At 26.4% G+C, this 16,320-nt stretch overlaps 1 protein-coding gene across 4 annotated transcripts in view; it reads left to right on the top strand.

The window, feature by feature from the left end:
• The window catches only part of LOC145267071 (guanine nucleotide-binding protein G(q) subunit alpha), a 170,383-nt gene that overhangs the window by 128,901 nt on the left and 25,162 nt on the right, over positions 1-16,320 (top strand). For all 4 annotated transcript variants that reach the window (XM_080123029.1, XM_080123031.1, XM_080123028.1 and 1 more), the window contains exon 7: positions 15,975-16,128. In XM_080123029.1, coding sequence (XP_079979155.1) covers positions 15,975-16,128 — 154 coding nt within the window. The remainder of the gene's footprint in view (positions 1-15,974; positions 16,129-16,320) is intronic.

The following is a 16,320-nucleotide window of genomic DNA, read 5'->3' as shown; positions in this document are numbered from 1 at the left end:
GACAGCATATGAAACAAATGTTCAACTGAATACAATGATGAAAAAAAAACAACCTTTATATAGACTTGTTTTTGATATTTTGGTTGTTCTGTGGTTATGGTAACACCAGAAAAGCAGTCTAGGACGACTCAAAAACAAAAAGACATTTAATATATTTACTCCCCAGTGGAGAACAAATCCAGGCCTACTTTTATGTAGACCGCTAGTCATATATCCCATATAAAACCTGGTTAGAACCAAATAAGGACGTGTGTACTATTAGTTTTGAAAGGGTTATGAACATCAACTGCTGTGTAAATCCATCTTTAGCAAATTATATTTACAATACTATTAATTCTGCGTGTCGTTTAATTCTCTATAACATTTCTAATGTGCCCCCTCGATATCTCCATGGGAACGTAAGATTTGTGATCAAGACAGTTATGTAAAGGAAAGTAAAAAAACTAATAAAAAAAGAGTAAAAGATTTGTTACAGATTGGGGAGGGGTAGGGTCATATTTACCTAACCTCAATACCGATACAGCGTTTGAAATATTGTGATTATAAGAATGAAATTAGAACAATTACTAAAATCTTCATGCAAAAAAACTTTTCATTCCCCCTTTTTGTCTCTTCTATCTATTTTCTGTGTTTGCTGAATTTTTTTTTTATTATTATTTCAAAAAAAAAAAAAAAAAAAAAATCTGCTGGATAAATGGGTAGCATTTTCAGTACAAGTCCATAACTCTTCTTGTACCCTTCCTCTCCGATAAAACAGAAATAAAGAAAAAATTTTATGGTGTACATACCCATGAGAAAAAACAAATATGCATTAAAAATCGTGTAAGTTAATCAGATAGTTTTATTTAAAAAACATAAAAATTAAAAATAAAATTTTATGACTAAATGATGCAATTTTGCAAATAGTTTGAAAGACAAGGGAGATAATTCTAAATTAAAACTTTCGAGAATGCAGGAAGACAGTCAGAGTTGGGAGCATTGGAAAACTCAAATTCATTACACTCTTGAGATTTAGAATTTAAAATCAGCTTTTTACATTATCGTAATGCCTATGAATGCCCATTAAATGCTTAAAAATGACTTACTTTATAAAAAATAAAATTACTTGATTAAATTTACATGATTTTGGTGTATATTTTCTTTCCATCACGGATACATACATCATGAAGATTTTTTCTTTATTTTTGGGGTTTTTTTTTTTTTTCTGGAGGGAAGGGTATCATGGAGCTTCCAAAACAAGAAAACATAATCTGATAAAATAAATACATCCATGTATATTTATAAATAAAATCATTTTAAATTAATAAAACATATTCAAAACAAGAAAACATAACCTGATAAAATGAATACATCCATGTGTATTTATAAATAAAATCATTTTAAATTAATAAAACATATTCAAAACAAGAAAACATAACCTGATAAAATAAATACATCTATGTATATTTATAAATAAAATCATTTTAAATTAATAAAAAATATTCAAAACAAGAAAACATAACCTGATAAAATAAATACATCTATGTGTATTTATAAATAAAATCATTTTAAATTAATAAAAAATATTCAAAACATAATCTGATAAAATAAATACATCCATGTATATTTATAAATAAAATCATTTTAAATTAATAAAAAATATTCAAAACAAGAAAACATAACCTGATAAAATAAATACATCTATGTATATTTATAAATAAAATCATTTTAAATTAATAAAAAATATTCAAAACAAGAAAACATAACCTGATAAAATAAATACATCCATGTATATTTATAAATAAAATCATTTTAAATTAATAAAACATATTCAAAACAAGAAAACATAATCTGATAAAATAAATACATCTATGTGTATTTATAAATAAAATCATTTTAAATTAATAAAAAATATTCAAAACAAGAAAACATAACCTGATAAAATAAATACATCTATGTATATTTATAAATAAAATCATTTTAAATTAATAAAAAATATTCAAAACAAGAAAACATAATCTGATAAAATAAATACATCTATGTGTATTTATAAATAAAATCATTTTAAATTAATAAAAAATATTCAAAACAAGAAAACATAACCTGATAAAATAAATACATCCATGTATATTTATAAATAAAATCATTTTAAATTAATAAAACATATTCAAAACAAGAAAACATAATCTGATAAAATAAATACATCTATGTGTATTTATAAATAAAATCATTTTAAATTAATAAAACATATTCAAAACAAGAAAACATAATCTGATAAAATCAATACATCTATGTGTATTTATAAATAAAATCATTTTAAATTAATAAAAAATATTCAAAACAAGAAAACATAACCTGATAAAATAAATACATCCATGTATATTTATAAATAAAATCATTTTAAATTAATAAAAAATATTCAAAACAAGAAAACATAACCTGATAAAATAAATACATCTATGTGTATTTATAAATAAAATCATTTTAAATTAATAAAAAATATTCAAAACATAATCTGATAAAATAAATACATCCATGTATATTTATAAATAAAATCATTTTAAATTAATAAAAAATATTCAAAACAAGAAAACATAACCTGATAAAATAAATACATCCATGTATATTTATAAATAAAATCATTTTAAATTAATAAAACATATTCAAAACAAGAAAACATAATCTGATAAAATAAATACATCTATGTGTATTTATAAATAAAATCATTTTAAATTAATAAAAAATATTCAAAACAAGAAAACATAATCTGATAAAATAAATACATCCATGTATATTTATAAATAAAATCATTTTAAATTAATAAAAAATATTCAAAACAAGAAAACATAATCTGATAAAATAAATACATCTATGTGTATTTATAAATAAAATCATTTTAAATTAATAAAAAATATTCAAAACAAGAAAACATAATCTGATAAAATAAATACATCTATGTGTATTTATAAATAAAATCATTTTAAATTAATAAAAAATATTCAAAACAAGAAAACATAATCTGATAAAATAAATACATCTATGTGTATTTATAAATAAAATCATTTTAAATTAATAAAAAATATTCAAAACAAGAAAACATAATCTGATAAAATAAATACATCTATGTGTATTTATAAATAAAATCATTTTAAATTAATAAAAAATATTCAAAACAAGAAAACATAATCTGATAAAATAAATACATCCATGTATATTTATAAATAAAATCATTTTAAATTAATAAAAAATATTCAAAACAAGAAAACGTAACCTGATAAAATAAATACATCCATGTGTATTTATAAATAAAATCATTTTAAATTAATAAAAAATATTCAAAACAAGAAAACATAATCTGATAAAATAAATACATCCATGTATATTTATAAATAAAATCATTTTAAATTAATAAAAAATATTCAAAACAAGAAAACATAATCTGATAAAATAAATACATCCATGTATATTTATAAATAAAATCATTTTAAATTAATAAAAAATATTCAAAACAAGAAAACATAATCTGATAAAATCAATACATCCATGTATATTTATAAATAAAATCATTTTAAATTAATAAAAAATATTCAAAACAAGAAAACATAACCTGATAAAATAAATACATCTATGTGTATTTATAAATAAAATCATTTTAAATTAATAAAAAATATTCAAAACAAGAAAACATAACCTGATAAAATAAATACATCCATGTATATTTATAAATAAAATCATTTTAAATTAATAAAAAATATTCAAAACAAGAAAACATAATCTGATAAAATAAATACATCCATGTATATTTATAAATAAAATCATTTTAAATTAATAAAAAATATTCAAAACAAGAAAACATAATCTGATAAAATCAATACATCCATGTATATTTATAAATAAAATCATTTTAAATTAATAAAAAATATTCAAAACAAGAAAACATAATCTGATAAAATCAATACATCCATGTATATTTATAAATAAAATCATTTTAAATTAATAAAAAATATTCAAAACAAGAAAACATAATCTGATAAAATCAATACATCCATGTATATTTATAAATAAAATCATTTTAAATTAATAAAAAATATTCAAAACAAGAAAACATAATCTGATAAAATCAATACATCCATGTATATTTATAAATAAAATCATTTTAAATTAATAAAAAATATTCAAAACAAGAAAACATAATCTGATAAAATCAATACATCCATGTATATTTATAAATAAAATCATTTTAAATTAATAAAAAATATTCAAAACAAGAAAACATAATCTGATAAAATCAATACATCCATGTATATTTATAAATAAAATCATTTTAAATTAATAAAAAATATTCAAAACAAGAAAACATAATCTGATAAAATCAATACATCCATGTATATTTATAAATAAAATCATTTTAAATTAATAAAAAATATTCAAAACAAGAAAACATAATCTGATAAAATCAATACATCCATGTATATTTATAAATAAAATCATTTTAAATTAATAAAAAATATTCAAAACAAGAAAACATAATCTGATAAAATCAATACATCCATGTATATTTATAAATAAAATCATTTTAAATTAATAAAAAATATTCAAAACAAGAAAACATAACCTGATAAAATAAATACATCCATGTATATTTATAAATAAAATCATTTTAAATTAATAAAAAATATTCAAAACAAGAAAACATAATCTGATAAAATAAATACATCCATGTATATTTATAAATAAAATCATTTTAAATTAATAAAAAATATTCAAAACAAGAAAACATAACCTGATAAAATAAATACATCCATGTATATTTATAAATAAAATCATTTTAAATTAATAAAACATATTCAAAACAAGAAAACATAATCTGATAAAATAAATACATCTATGTGTATTTATAAATAAAATCATTTTAAATTAATAAAAAATATTCAAAACAAGAAAACATAACCTGATAAAATAAATACATCCATGTATATTTATAAATAAAATCATTTTAAATTAATAAAACATATTCAAAACAAGAAAACATAATCTGATAAAATAAATGCATCTATGTGTATTTATAAATAAAATCATTTTAAATTAATAAAAAATATTCAAAACAAGAAAACATAACCTGATAAAATAAATACATCTATGTGTATTTATAAATAAAATCATTTTAAATTAATAAAAAATATTCAAAACAAGAAAACATAATCTGATAAAATCAATACATCCATGTATATTTATAAATAAAATCATTTTAAATTAATAAAAAATATTCAAAACAAGAAAACATAACCTGATAAAATAAATACATCCATGTATATTTATAAATAAAATCATTTTAAATTAATAAAACATATTCAAAACAAGAAAACATAATCTGATAAAATAAATGCATCTATGTGTATTTATAAATAAAATCATTTTAAATTAATAAAAAATATTCAAAACAAGAAAACATAACCTGATAAAATCAATACATCCATGTATATTTATAAATAAAATCATTTTAAATTAATAAAAAATATTCAAAACAAGAAAACATAACCTGATAAAATAAATACATCCATGTATATTTATAAATAAAATCATTTTAAATTAATAAAACATATTCAAAACAAGAAAACATAATCTGATAAAATAAATACATCCATGTATATTTATAAATAAAATCATTTTAAATTAATAAAACATATTCAAAACAAGAAAACATAATCTGATAAAATAAATGCATCTATGTATATTTATAAATAAAATCATTTTAAATTAATAAAAAATATTCAAAACAAGAAAACATAACCTGATAAAATAAATACATCCATGTATATTTATAAATAAAATCATTTTAAATTAATAAAAAATATTCAAAACAAGAAAACATAATCTGATAAAATAAATACATCCATGTGTATTTATAAATAAAATCATTTTAAATCAATAAAAAATAATAAAAATACAAATTTTCATTACAAAAATTAAGAATCTGAGTTCAGTCGTTCTATAGGGATAATCGGGAATATATCTCCTGTTTTTGTTCTTTGTCAAACTTGGTAACCTAATATTTGGGAATGTTTTTATCAAACTCTAGAACCGGGATGGAATTTCATACTAAACTGTTTATTTAATACACATGGGTAGAATGTTCACAGGGACTGATGGCATAACTTATAAAAACATTGCTTTACAATCAATTCTTACAGTATTAACACTTTTATCCGGTCATGGTTGATGGTATGAGAACAATCTATTCTCAATGATTAAATAAAGGATTCGATTAGAAATTCTCTACAGGTTTCCAAGTTCGGCCAAAAGGTTCACAAGTTCAATAAAAGCTACATCTGAAGAAGATTGTAGTTTGCATCGGTCAAAATGTTGTGAATAAAATGAGGATCAAACTAGTATTCAGAATAATACCAGTTATGTTTTTCAAAATTCTAATCAATATTATTGTTTAAATGTTTTCAATAAAAATATTTTATTAAATTTGTTATTTGTTATTAAAAAAGTAACATTCTTTATTTTTATTATGTCCTCTGATTACATTTTAGGTTTTTTATTTAAACACCATTGTGAAAATGCTACCCATCCAGCATTTTTTTTTAAACTCCAATTAACAAAATTTTTGTTTTCCTTTTAATTCTAAGAAAAATGGTAATTCTCTAATATGGAACTTTCCATTATCTTAAGTCTTAATATGCTTCTTATACTCGTCTTTGAAATCAGAAATTCTTTAAGAAACCCCCTTTCACTGCATCCGTAGACTGCCTGACCTGTTATTAGAGTTTCTTCAAATACTGCTCATGTGTATTCAATTGACATCCTGAAGTTAACTCAATTTGCCTATTCCTTTGCAAAAGATCTTATTTATTAACTATTCATTATTTTTCTAATTCAATTATTGTTTTTATTTTTAATGAAACAGCTTCATTTACAAATATTTTTTATATATAAATGTTCATTTAATAAATAATACTGAAAATTTCAGAGATTGAGTAATTGTTTTTTCTATCAAACGTATGGGTTTTTTTTTTTTTTTTTTTTTTAAATAAAAATTTCTTACATTGCCCATCCCTATAAATAACATGACGACAAAACTAAAAATTAAATGTCTTTTATTTTTTAATTGCTTTAATTTATTTAATCCCCTGAAATTTTTGAATGGTTCAAGCAAATATTCTTTTCCTTTCTGGGTACCTTGATGTCTTCTTCGAAAAATTTTCTAACTGCATCGTCAACCCTGAAAATTTTGTAAATTTTCAGGAGGTAAGCTTCACGTCTATTCTTGTGTCCGATTCTACCGTTCCACCGCCCCTGCCCACATCCTTCTCCCATCCCTGTGTCACAACTGTGTACTTCCTCCCCCGTCTTCTCGCTGATTAGTCAGCACGGATGTTAGTGTTGTCATCGTTGTTGTCATTATTTTGCCATCACACACACACACACACACACACACACACACACACACACACACACCACATGCTGCTCCTCCCCCTCTCTCACTACGAGAGAGAGAGAAATTTGTGAAAAAGATTGAAAGAGAAAAAAAATGATATTGCAATGTTTTTTTATCATATGCATCTGTTTATATTGTATCGTTTTTATTTTATTTTTATTAAAGTGTCAATATATTATTGATCTCCTACACCTGTCCATATTTTTACCCCTACCAAACACTTTTCCACAATTGTACCCCCTCCAACTCAAATTAAGGCTTTTTTTTTAGTTACAATTTCCATTTTAGAAGTCCATATGCAGTGGTCATTGATGTTGAAATTTTTCTCCTACCTCAGTCCAGTGGTTATTCTCAAGTTGGAAATCATATACTTAAACAGAATGAAAATTGTTTTATGTTTTGATTTTTTTTTTTCTTTAATAAAGGAACCATTTTGAATTAAAATCTTTCATCTGAAAAAAAAAATGTTTGAAATATGTAAATATAGACACCATTTTGTGAAAATCATCATTTACCCAATTAAAACGCTATTTTCTATTATAAAGAAAAAAAAAATAGCATATTTACAGATTTCAGATGAGTTTTCTTCAAATTAAATGCGTAATACTTAATAGATTACAAATAAAAATATATCCTCATGTAATAAAAAAAAAAATTTCATAACATATATATATATATATATACGCTTATACATAATTTTTTTATCGTGTTTAGGTATACAATCTCAACCTTTGCCCATTTTTAATTATGTTCGAACTTGCAAAAAAGATCTTTCTCCATTACGATTGGTTTCTGAAAACGAGAAATGTGCTGTGATTTCTCCAAATTATGATTTTTGTCTGTTAACAAGTGGCAGAATTACAATTTCAACATATCTTTTGTGGAATCAAACCTTTCCAGTTTTTACTGTCGAGAGTCAAGACACCATAATGACTTGCTCTTTGTTATCCACAAATATTTCCAAATCAGCATTGTTGAAAAAAATTAAACCAATTCATTCCACGATCGATTGAGATGAAACCTGGTCACACAAAGTCCATTGCCAAGAGAAAATATCGGAAACATACTAAACTGAAGACCTACGATAGGGTCTGTTATTATTTGCTCTACAGATTCAGATCTTTATATCAAAGAATTATTCTATTTATTTTTGGTTGTTATAAATGTCATACCCATAGCAAGCCTAACGATCTAACTTTATATTTTTTTTGGAAATCACTTCAGACAAGGCATAAAGCCACTACTATGTACTGCTATAAAAATACTACTTTAAAGTCAAAAACTAATCGGCAATAAGTATTAGATAGATTCATATCCAGAAAACAGCCAATTTTTCTCCCTTTGTCAGAAAAATCGCTCCTGAAATGTGAGAATTAAAGGACGACATAAGCAAGAGTTACTAGTTGCTGCCAAAAGTAAATCCAAGGTTCACATTTTACTTCCCGAAATTTTCAATTTTGGAAGATTTATTAGAAAATTAATATTCCAACTTTTGCACAGTGTTATACCCCACCCCCACCCATTCCTCACAGATTTGTGCCAAATCCCATCTCACCTTTCCTTTAGTTGTTCTTCCTTTTTAAATATTGTTAATGTGATGCTGCCCCTACCGTCATCTTTATTTTTTCTTCTAATAGCATGAGAATTCTCAACCAGTCTTTGTTGTCTCTCGGTGTATGCCATATAAGTTGTTGTCTTATCGTAAATTTTAAAGATTTATGCATGTATGCATCCCATTCATCTTGTATATCTGCATATGTGTGTGTACACACGTATACATATATTTATAACACAATAGCTCAATGGTGTAGGACTAGAGCTATATTTTTTATATTATATGAACTAGCATGGAACAAACACTTGCAAATGCATTAAAAAATAAAAAATTTGTATTTTTCCTTCAATTTTTTGAATTTGTAAGAATTTGTTTCCTGCATTCAAAGTTTGGATAATTTTTTTTTTTTTTTTTTTTCTGAAATACATTCACACCAACAAATTTCAAACTTTTTCGCTCACATCTATTTCCAAACTCGATAATTCATTTCACCCAAATCCAAATAAAAAGTCAATTTCCCCCCCCCCCCGATAATCTTTTCAATAACAAGATTCATATTGAACATGACTCCTCTTCAGAACTCTGTTAAAATCGTGTAATTCTATTTTCCCCGCATCATTACATTTTCTGTGAACATGCAAAACCTATCCGCAAAATAAATTATGGTTTACATTTAACAGACGTTGAACAGGGCAAAACGTTATTGTCCCTAACGTGAAAAAAGTAGTAATTTTTATTGCACATACACGTATTGAATATTTTTATTTAAATATTTTTATTTATTTACAAGTGCGCGCATGGCATTAGTAAAAGACAGCGTTTAAGAGCATGTTTATTTTTTGAGATCCATTGTTTTTATGCATTTTTTTTTTTTTTTTTTTTTTTTTTTTTTTTTTTTTAAGTAAAAATATTACTTTAGGTATGAAAAGTCTTTTTAAGATATTACAATTGGAATTTGCACACAAATAGTTATAACCATAAAACATTAGAATGATAAAACCTTTTGTTTATAACAAAATATGCAAGACAGGTTTGGGTTTTGTTTTGTTTGTTTTTTTGTTTAAGAAAGTTTACTTTTTTTTGTTTTGTTTTGTTGTTTTAAGAAAAAAAAATTACTTATTCCAGATTTTAAAGACTTTAAATCTGTTTTAAATTTTGAAAAGTCACGATCGTGTTCACAATAACTTTACGGAAAGAGCAGAATATTGTATCTGTTTTGATATTACGCTTTATCTCTTCCGTTTGCAGTGATAGATAAATCTTAGACTGAAGTAATATTCTTATTTCAATCCAGAATATCTCTTTTTATGGAGCCGGGTATTCCCCACATTAAAATCAATTTTGTCTCTCATGGAAGTTAATGTAAATAAATAGGAATTTTATTGTAAAAAAAAAAAAAAAAAAAAAAAAATGCTTAAAATTTAAACTGCCGAACAAAAACTAAAATTTCTTGCAGTAAACCATTCAAAACCAAAATTTTATTTTCATTAGAGACGTTCCCAGCCTCTCTTTACTCTGTTATTTTCATGGCAAGTGTTCGACCGAGTTTCATTCTGGTTCCCACTGATAAGTCTCTCATGACAAAACAACTATCAGAAATTCACTTATTCTGTGAGCAATTTTTTTCTTAGAGCTGCTCATCTGTGGAACACAGTACCATGGAATTGCTTCCCAGCTGATTATGACATGGTCGTTTTCAAGTCTAACGTGAACAAGTTCTTGAAGAGTCATCGAAGATACATTATCAAATTTCCATTACGGTACCCATTAACCCTTGAGTGGCCCCCGGGCCTTGATAAGCGGTGACTATAGAAAGTAAAATAAAAAAAATAAAAAATGATTACATAGATCTTTGCAAAAGCTAAATAAAGTTTATTTTCCTAAAAAAAATGCAACGTAATTTGATAATAAGGCAGACTTTCAATACAGACCTGAAATGGAAGATTTGCATCAAATCTGTTGCGAAGGTCACTGGAAAAATTACTGAATCACTCTACCACTCCAGAAAATCTCTATCCTGACACACAAGTCAGATATGTACCAAGATGGGGTATTGTTCCAATGTCTGGAAAGGTGTTGCTGAAAGCACTTTTTCTGTTTTGACAAAAGTATAAAATCGACTTTGAAATCTAGTGGGGGCAGTCTTCTCTGCTCTACAGTCTCTTACTAATGGAAGAGATGCTGCTAGTTTTTTTCTACTCTATGATTATTTTCATGATGGGTGGGCAAGTAAGTTCCAATTTATGGTCATCCCCTCACCTCGTAAAACATTCACAGTAAAAACTTGTGGTGCTTGTACAGTTTAATCAAGACATTATAAAATCAAAATATTGAAAAATTATATTGTACGTACCCTTTATAGAATGAAGTTCTCCGATAAAAGATTTCACTTAATTTGGTCAAGTAGTTTTTTTGTTTTTTTTAAGTGAAAAATCAAATTTTAATGGGAGTGCTCTATCGTCGCCATTTAGCTGTTTACGAACACAAGGAGGGGGTCTTTAAACGAAAAATGGATTAACAAAGAAAAAATTGATTAACAAATGAAAAAAGGATTAAAAAGGACGCAGAAATTCTGTAAAATAAGTGGGGAAAAAAAACTAAAATATTTACCTAGGTATTTTTTCTGCTTATGTTTCAAAATCTCGTCAAATTGACTAACTTTAAGCGGTGATTGGAGTTATCTCCCCTTGCGCTCCCTTCTCCTAATCGAAAGAAAAAAGGTGATCGATCTCATTAAAATTTTTAAAAAAAACAAAAACTGCTTGATCGAATTAAATGATTTTTTTTCTTTCTTTTGCATGAAAACTTTATTCCAAAACGAGTACATACTATATAATTTTTTTTTTCAATATTTTCATTTTTTTATGTCTTGCTTCAACTGTACAAGTACCAAACTTGTCTAGTTACAACCACTGTAAGATCATTTTCAAGTCTGATGTAAATAAATTTTTGTTGAACTTTGAATAATAAAATTCTGCCTAGTTTCAATCATCGTCTCCAATTATCACCATGTCTCACCGTCAATCTGACAAACTTGTTAATTTTGAGTAGCTGTTTGATCTTTATAAGCGATGACTCATTTTTACAAAATAAAGCAATATCATATGCACAATTTGAAAAGCAACATTAAAAAATACATTGCCCATCACTAAAATTCTAACAAAAGTAACTTAGAAAAAAAGCCATTAATGACACATGACTGATAGAATGAGAACAAACAACTGCCTTGGATTAAATAAAGGGTTCCATTTGAAATTCCGTACAGATTCTTGAGTTTGACAAGATACATCTGAAGAAGGTCAGTGGTTACATTAGCTGAAACTGTTAAAATAACATCCAAAATTGAGAACAGTAGTTTGAATAATCCAAAGAAGCTGCCTCTAAAGATTAAATAAATGGTTTCATTCAAAATTCCATAAAGATTAAATAAATGGTTTCATTCAAAATTCCATAAAGATTAAATAAATGGTTTCATTCAAAATTCCATAAAGATTAAATAAATGGTTTCATTCAAAATTCCATAAAGATTAAATAAATGGTTTCATTCAAAATTCCATAAAGATTAAATAAATGGTTTCATTCAAAATTCCATAAAGATTAAATTTCAATAAAATATACCTGAAGAAATTTGGAGGTTACATCGGCTGAAATATTGTGAGAAAAGCATCCAGTATGAGAATAGTCTGAATAGTCCAAATAATATACAAAAGCAATTATGTTTACTAGTGGGACCTATGGAAATTCCACAGGGCACTCATTCATATGTAATATATTGATGTTGGTATTCTGTAGATGTACAGTGTGAATGGAGACACTCTGATATTATTGTAGCTTTTTTGTTAAAACTGCAAAAGTATTTATCTAAGCTAGTGCGAACGCCCGGTAAAACTCAGTTTTAAAGTAAGCTTATATATAATATTTTAATTCTTGCAGATTTCGTATATATATTACTATAGAGTTAATGTTCTATCATTTTTATATATATATATATATATATATATATATAATTATAAAGTTGCGATTTCAAAAATAAAATATATATCCATATGACTTGGGTGCCTTAGCTTGAATCGAAACCAAAATAAAAACTTATGAAAAAATATATATATATATAACTAGAGTTCCTTTAGCCATAATCGAAACCGAAATGAAAACTTATGAAGAATGCTTGATAAAATAGATTACTGGAGTGCCATCAGTTAGAACTGAAATCAAAACTTATGAAGAATTCTTGGTAAAATTATTTATGACAAGAAATGGAAGAACATAACAATCAAACGACACAGAAAACAACACATGCTATCGTATTAATATATAGATAAAATATAAAAGATCGAATTTTATTTAGACCCAATATTAAAAAAGAAAAAAAAGCTGCAAAAATATGAATCCTCACATGTTGAATAGAATTTCACTGTTTACCCATTTTCACGTTTTAAACTTGATGCATTTATGATACTTGGTTGAAGCATCTACTTACTCTGTGAACAACCTTTTCATATGACAAATGTGTTTGGGTTTTTTTCTGGAACATTCTGGCCCAAAATAAATGCTGTACATTTATTTCTCAGACTTTTTAAAATATCACATGAAATGACGCCATGCATAATATTTCTGATGGAATGATTCCAATACAATTACTGATTCTCTTCTAAATTACTCATTCAGATTCATTTTTAAATTTCTAAGTATCTATTTGTTTTCCTTTATTTTTTATTTATTTAATTTTTTTTTTTTTTTCTATATTTCCTCCTCCTCCTCCCTTCACATTAGCATAAAATTCTATGTAATGTGTGCATACATTTTTGGAAAAAGTATATGTACACTTAAGCGTGCACACTATTACCAATTAGATCTTTGTATTTGATTGAAAATGATTTGACAAATTGTGAACACTCGTGTCATTTTTCCCTTTCTATTTTTACTATGCCATTTCTTCCAATGCTATTGCAAGAAAATATTCAGCAAAAAAGATGGCAAGAACAAAAGTCGATCATTGTAACATATCAAGCTCACCTGTGTTAGCTGCAGATGTTTTTGGCAGTTAACCTTTTGAAACGCTCCAACAACCCGCAGTATCAAAAGCGTATTGAGATAAATTTGATTGGACACACTACGCTACTAATGCTGGTCGAAGTGCCATCCCTGTTTACTTGCTTCTTTGGAAGCATGCCTCATGTGTATTCACTAGCCGTGATTGTCTCTCCCACTGTGCGGGGTCAAAGCCATCCATCAAACTATCTAGCACTCAACAAAGAATTTGCATCCCAAGTAAAACAAAAGTCCAATTTATCAACAAACTAGCGGGGGTACCCAGCGTTGCCCGAGTGTTTGTTTCCGGGACGAGGGCGGGGGGGGGGGGGGAGTTTTAAAAAATGTTATGGTAGGTAAGTAGGAAGGATCAAACCCGGAGTCATGAGTAAAAGTAGGAAAATAAAGTGTGAAAAAAAAAAAAAAAAAAAAAAAAACATCTGCAACGTTAACAGTTCGGCCACCAAGAAAAGTCCATTCCAGTTGTTTAGGGGAAAAAAAAAAAAAAAAAAAAAAAACGACTATGGTAGGTCGGCGCGAACGTGAAAATATAATGTGAATTGTCCAGCACGCTAACCACTACGCCACAGAGCACTGCAGCTTAGTTTAGTGATTTTAAATAACTTCACATGAAAGAACTACGAAGCCAAACCGGTGTTCTCTTCTCAACTGTTCCTTGCGAACGATCCCCAAACGGTGTTAAGTGGTGGCAGGGGGAGGAGGAATTTATTAGAGAGAAAATATTTTACCACTTCCATTGATCTTAACCGATTTTGGCCGTGACTTCTCAGCAGAAAAAGTATAGAAATCTAAGATTATCGAGGAATTTGAGAAATAATAAGCCTATAACACACCTCAGATATTGTTCTGCCGTTTGTGCATATTATATTTGCATGAAATATCTTGATTTTTAATCCTATTAATGTCAAAATCAGACGGGGAAAAAATGAGTTCATTTTATTTATAGAGATAATGTCGAATGGCAGACTTGTATATCTTTTCTTGACCAGACTGATGACACAAGTTCCATTACAAAGTTCTCAAGGAACTCACTTGTGCTTGGAGAGCCACACCAGCCAAACTGACTTGTACCCAACAATCAACTGCCCACTCTCCGATGTTAAACTGTAACTTTCACTTTTGCTTCTCCTCCTTTGAGGTCTCTTTATGGCTGACAAATCTGGCCTTTTGTTGGTGGTCATTATTCAGCCACCCAGAGGAGACATTCACTGAAAATAACATTCAACTAGTCTCCAGACATTTTTTCTTTCACAAAGCCGATCCTAGTAAAACTCTTCCATTAAATGAAGCACTTACTTTTTCAAACAAAAAGAATATCTCTTGGGTGGTCTAATTTTGGCCAGATATCTTAACGTTTTCTGTGCACCCTCTCTTCTTCGTCTAAGCATCTAACAACTGCACCTTCTGCCATTCACATGCACTAACAAAATATGCTGGTACTATACATATTTACATCCCTACAAAGGCAAAGTTAGGAAAAAGGTCGCCTGTCTTATGTGAATACATCGAACTGCATAAAAAGGTCACTTATACTTTATGCTACAAAACAATCCCTAGATTATGCCTAAACTGAAGAAAGCAATCACAACCCCAAATCTGTTGGATCAAGGTGTGCAACATGATGCATATTTGAAACGTATGATTGAATAGCGATTAAAACAAAGACTGTTGTCCATTCATGACTAAAATTTGATGGACAAGTCAAGCGTAGAGTTAAGTTTATATGTACGTAATATGATTAGATTGCAAAAAGGGTTGTGAATTCTTAATGACTGTATGGGTGGCATTTTTGGAGGACCGGAGATGGAGGGGGGGGGCACCCTGTTGTTTACACAATAAGTTTTTGTTGCATATAATAAGAATTGTTATCTCTAGAAACTCCTGTTTCTCTGGTTTTTTTTTTTTTTTTTTTTTATCAATGTTTGTTTTTGTTTCCTTTTGTAGAATCGAATGGAGGAGTCAAAAGCTCTGTTTCGAACTATCATCACTTACCCCTGGTTTCAAAACTCTTCAGTGATCCTCTTCTTAAACAAGAAAGATTTATTGGAAGAAAAGATCATGACATCTCATCTGGTGGATTATTTCCCTGAGTACGATGGTAAGAAATAATCTTACAAGTTTGACTATAGTTTGAATTATATTTTTATTTTGAAAGCTACTATCATCCTTTCTCTCGGCCAATGAAATGTAACAAGGAGTCTTATGCCTTTGCTCATTTAAAAAGGGTTTCATCTCTGCAGTAAAATAAATACCTTTAAATTTACGATTTTCACTCCACGAATATCTTTTC

Source organism: Euprymna scolopes, chromosome 42 (genome assembly GCF_053919585.1).
Source record: "Euprymna scolopes isolate OS-2025 chromosome 42, ASM5391958v1, whole genome shotgun sequence".
NCBI lineage: Eukaryota > Metazoa > Mollusca > Cephalopoda > Sepiida > Sepiolidae > Euprymna > Euprymna scolopes.
Note: the sequence above shows the minus strand (reverse complement) of the source record. Positions and strands in the feature narration are given on the sequence as shown.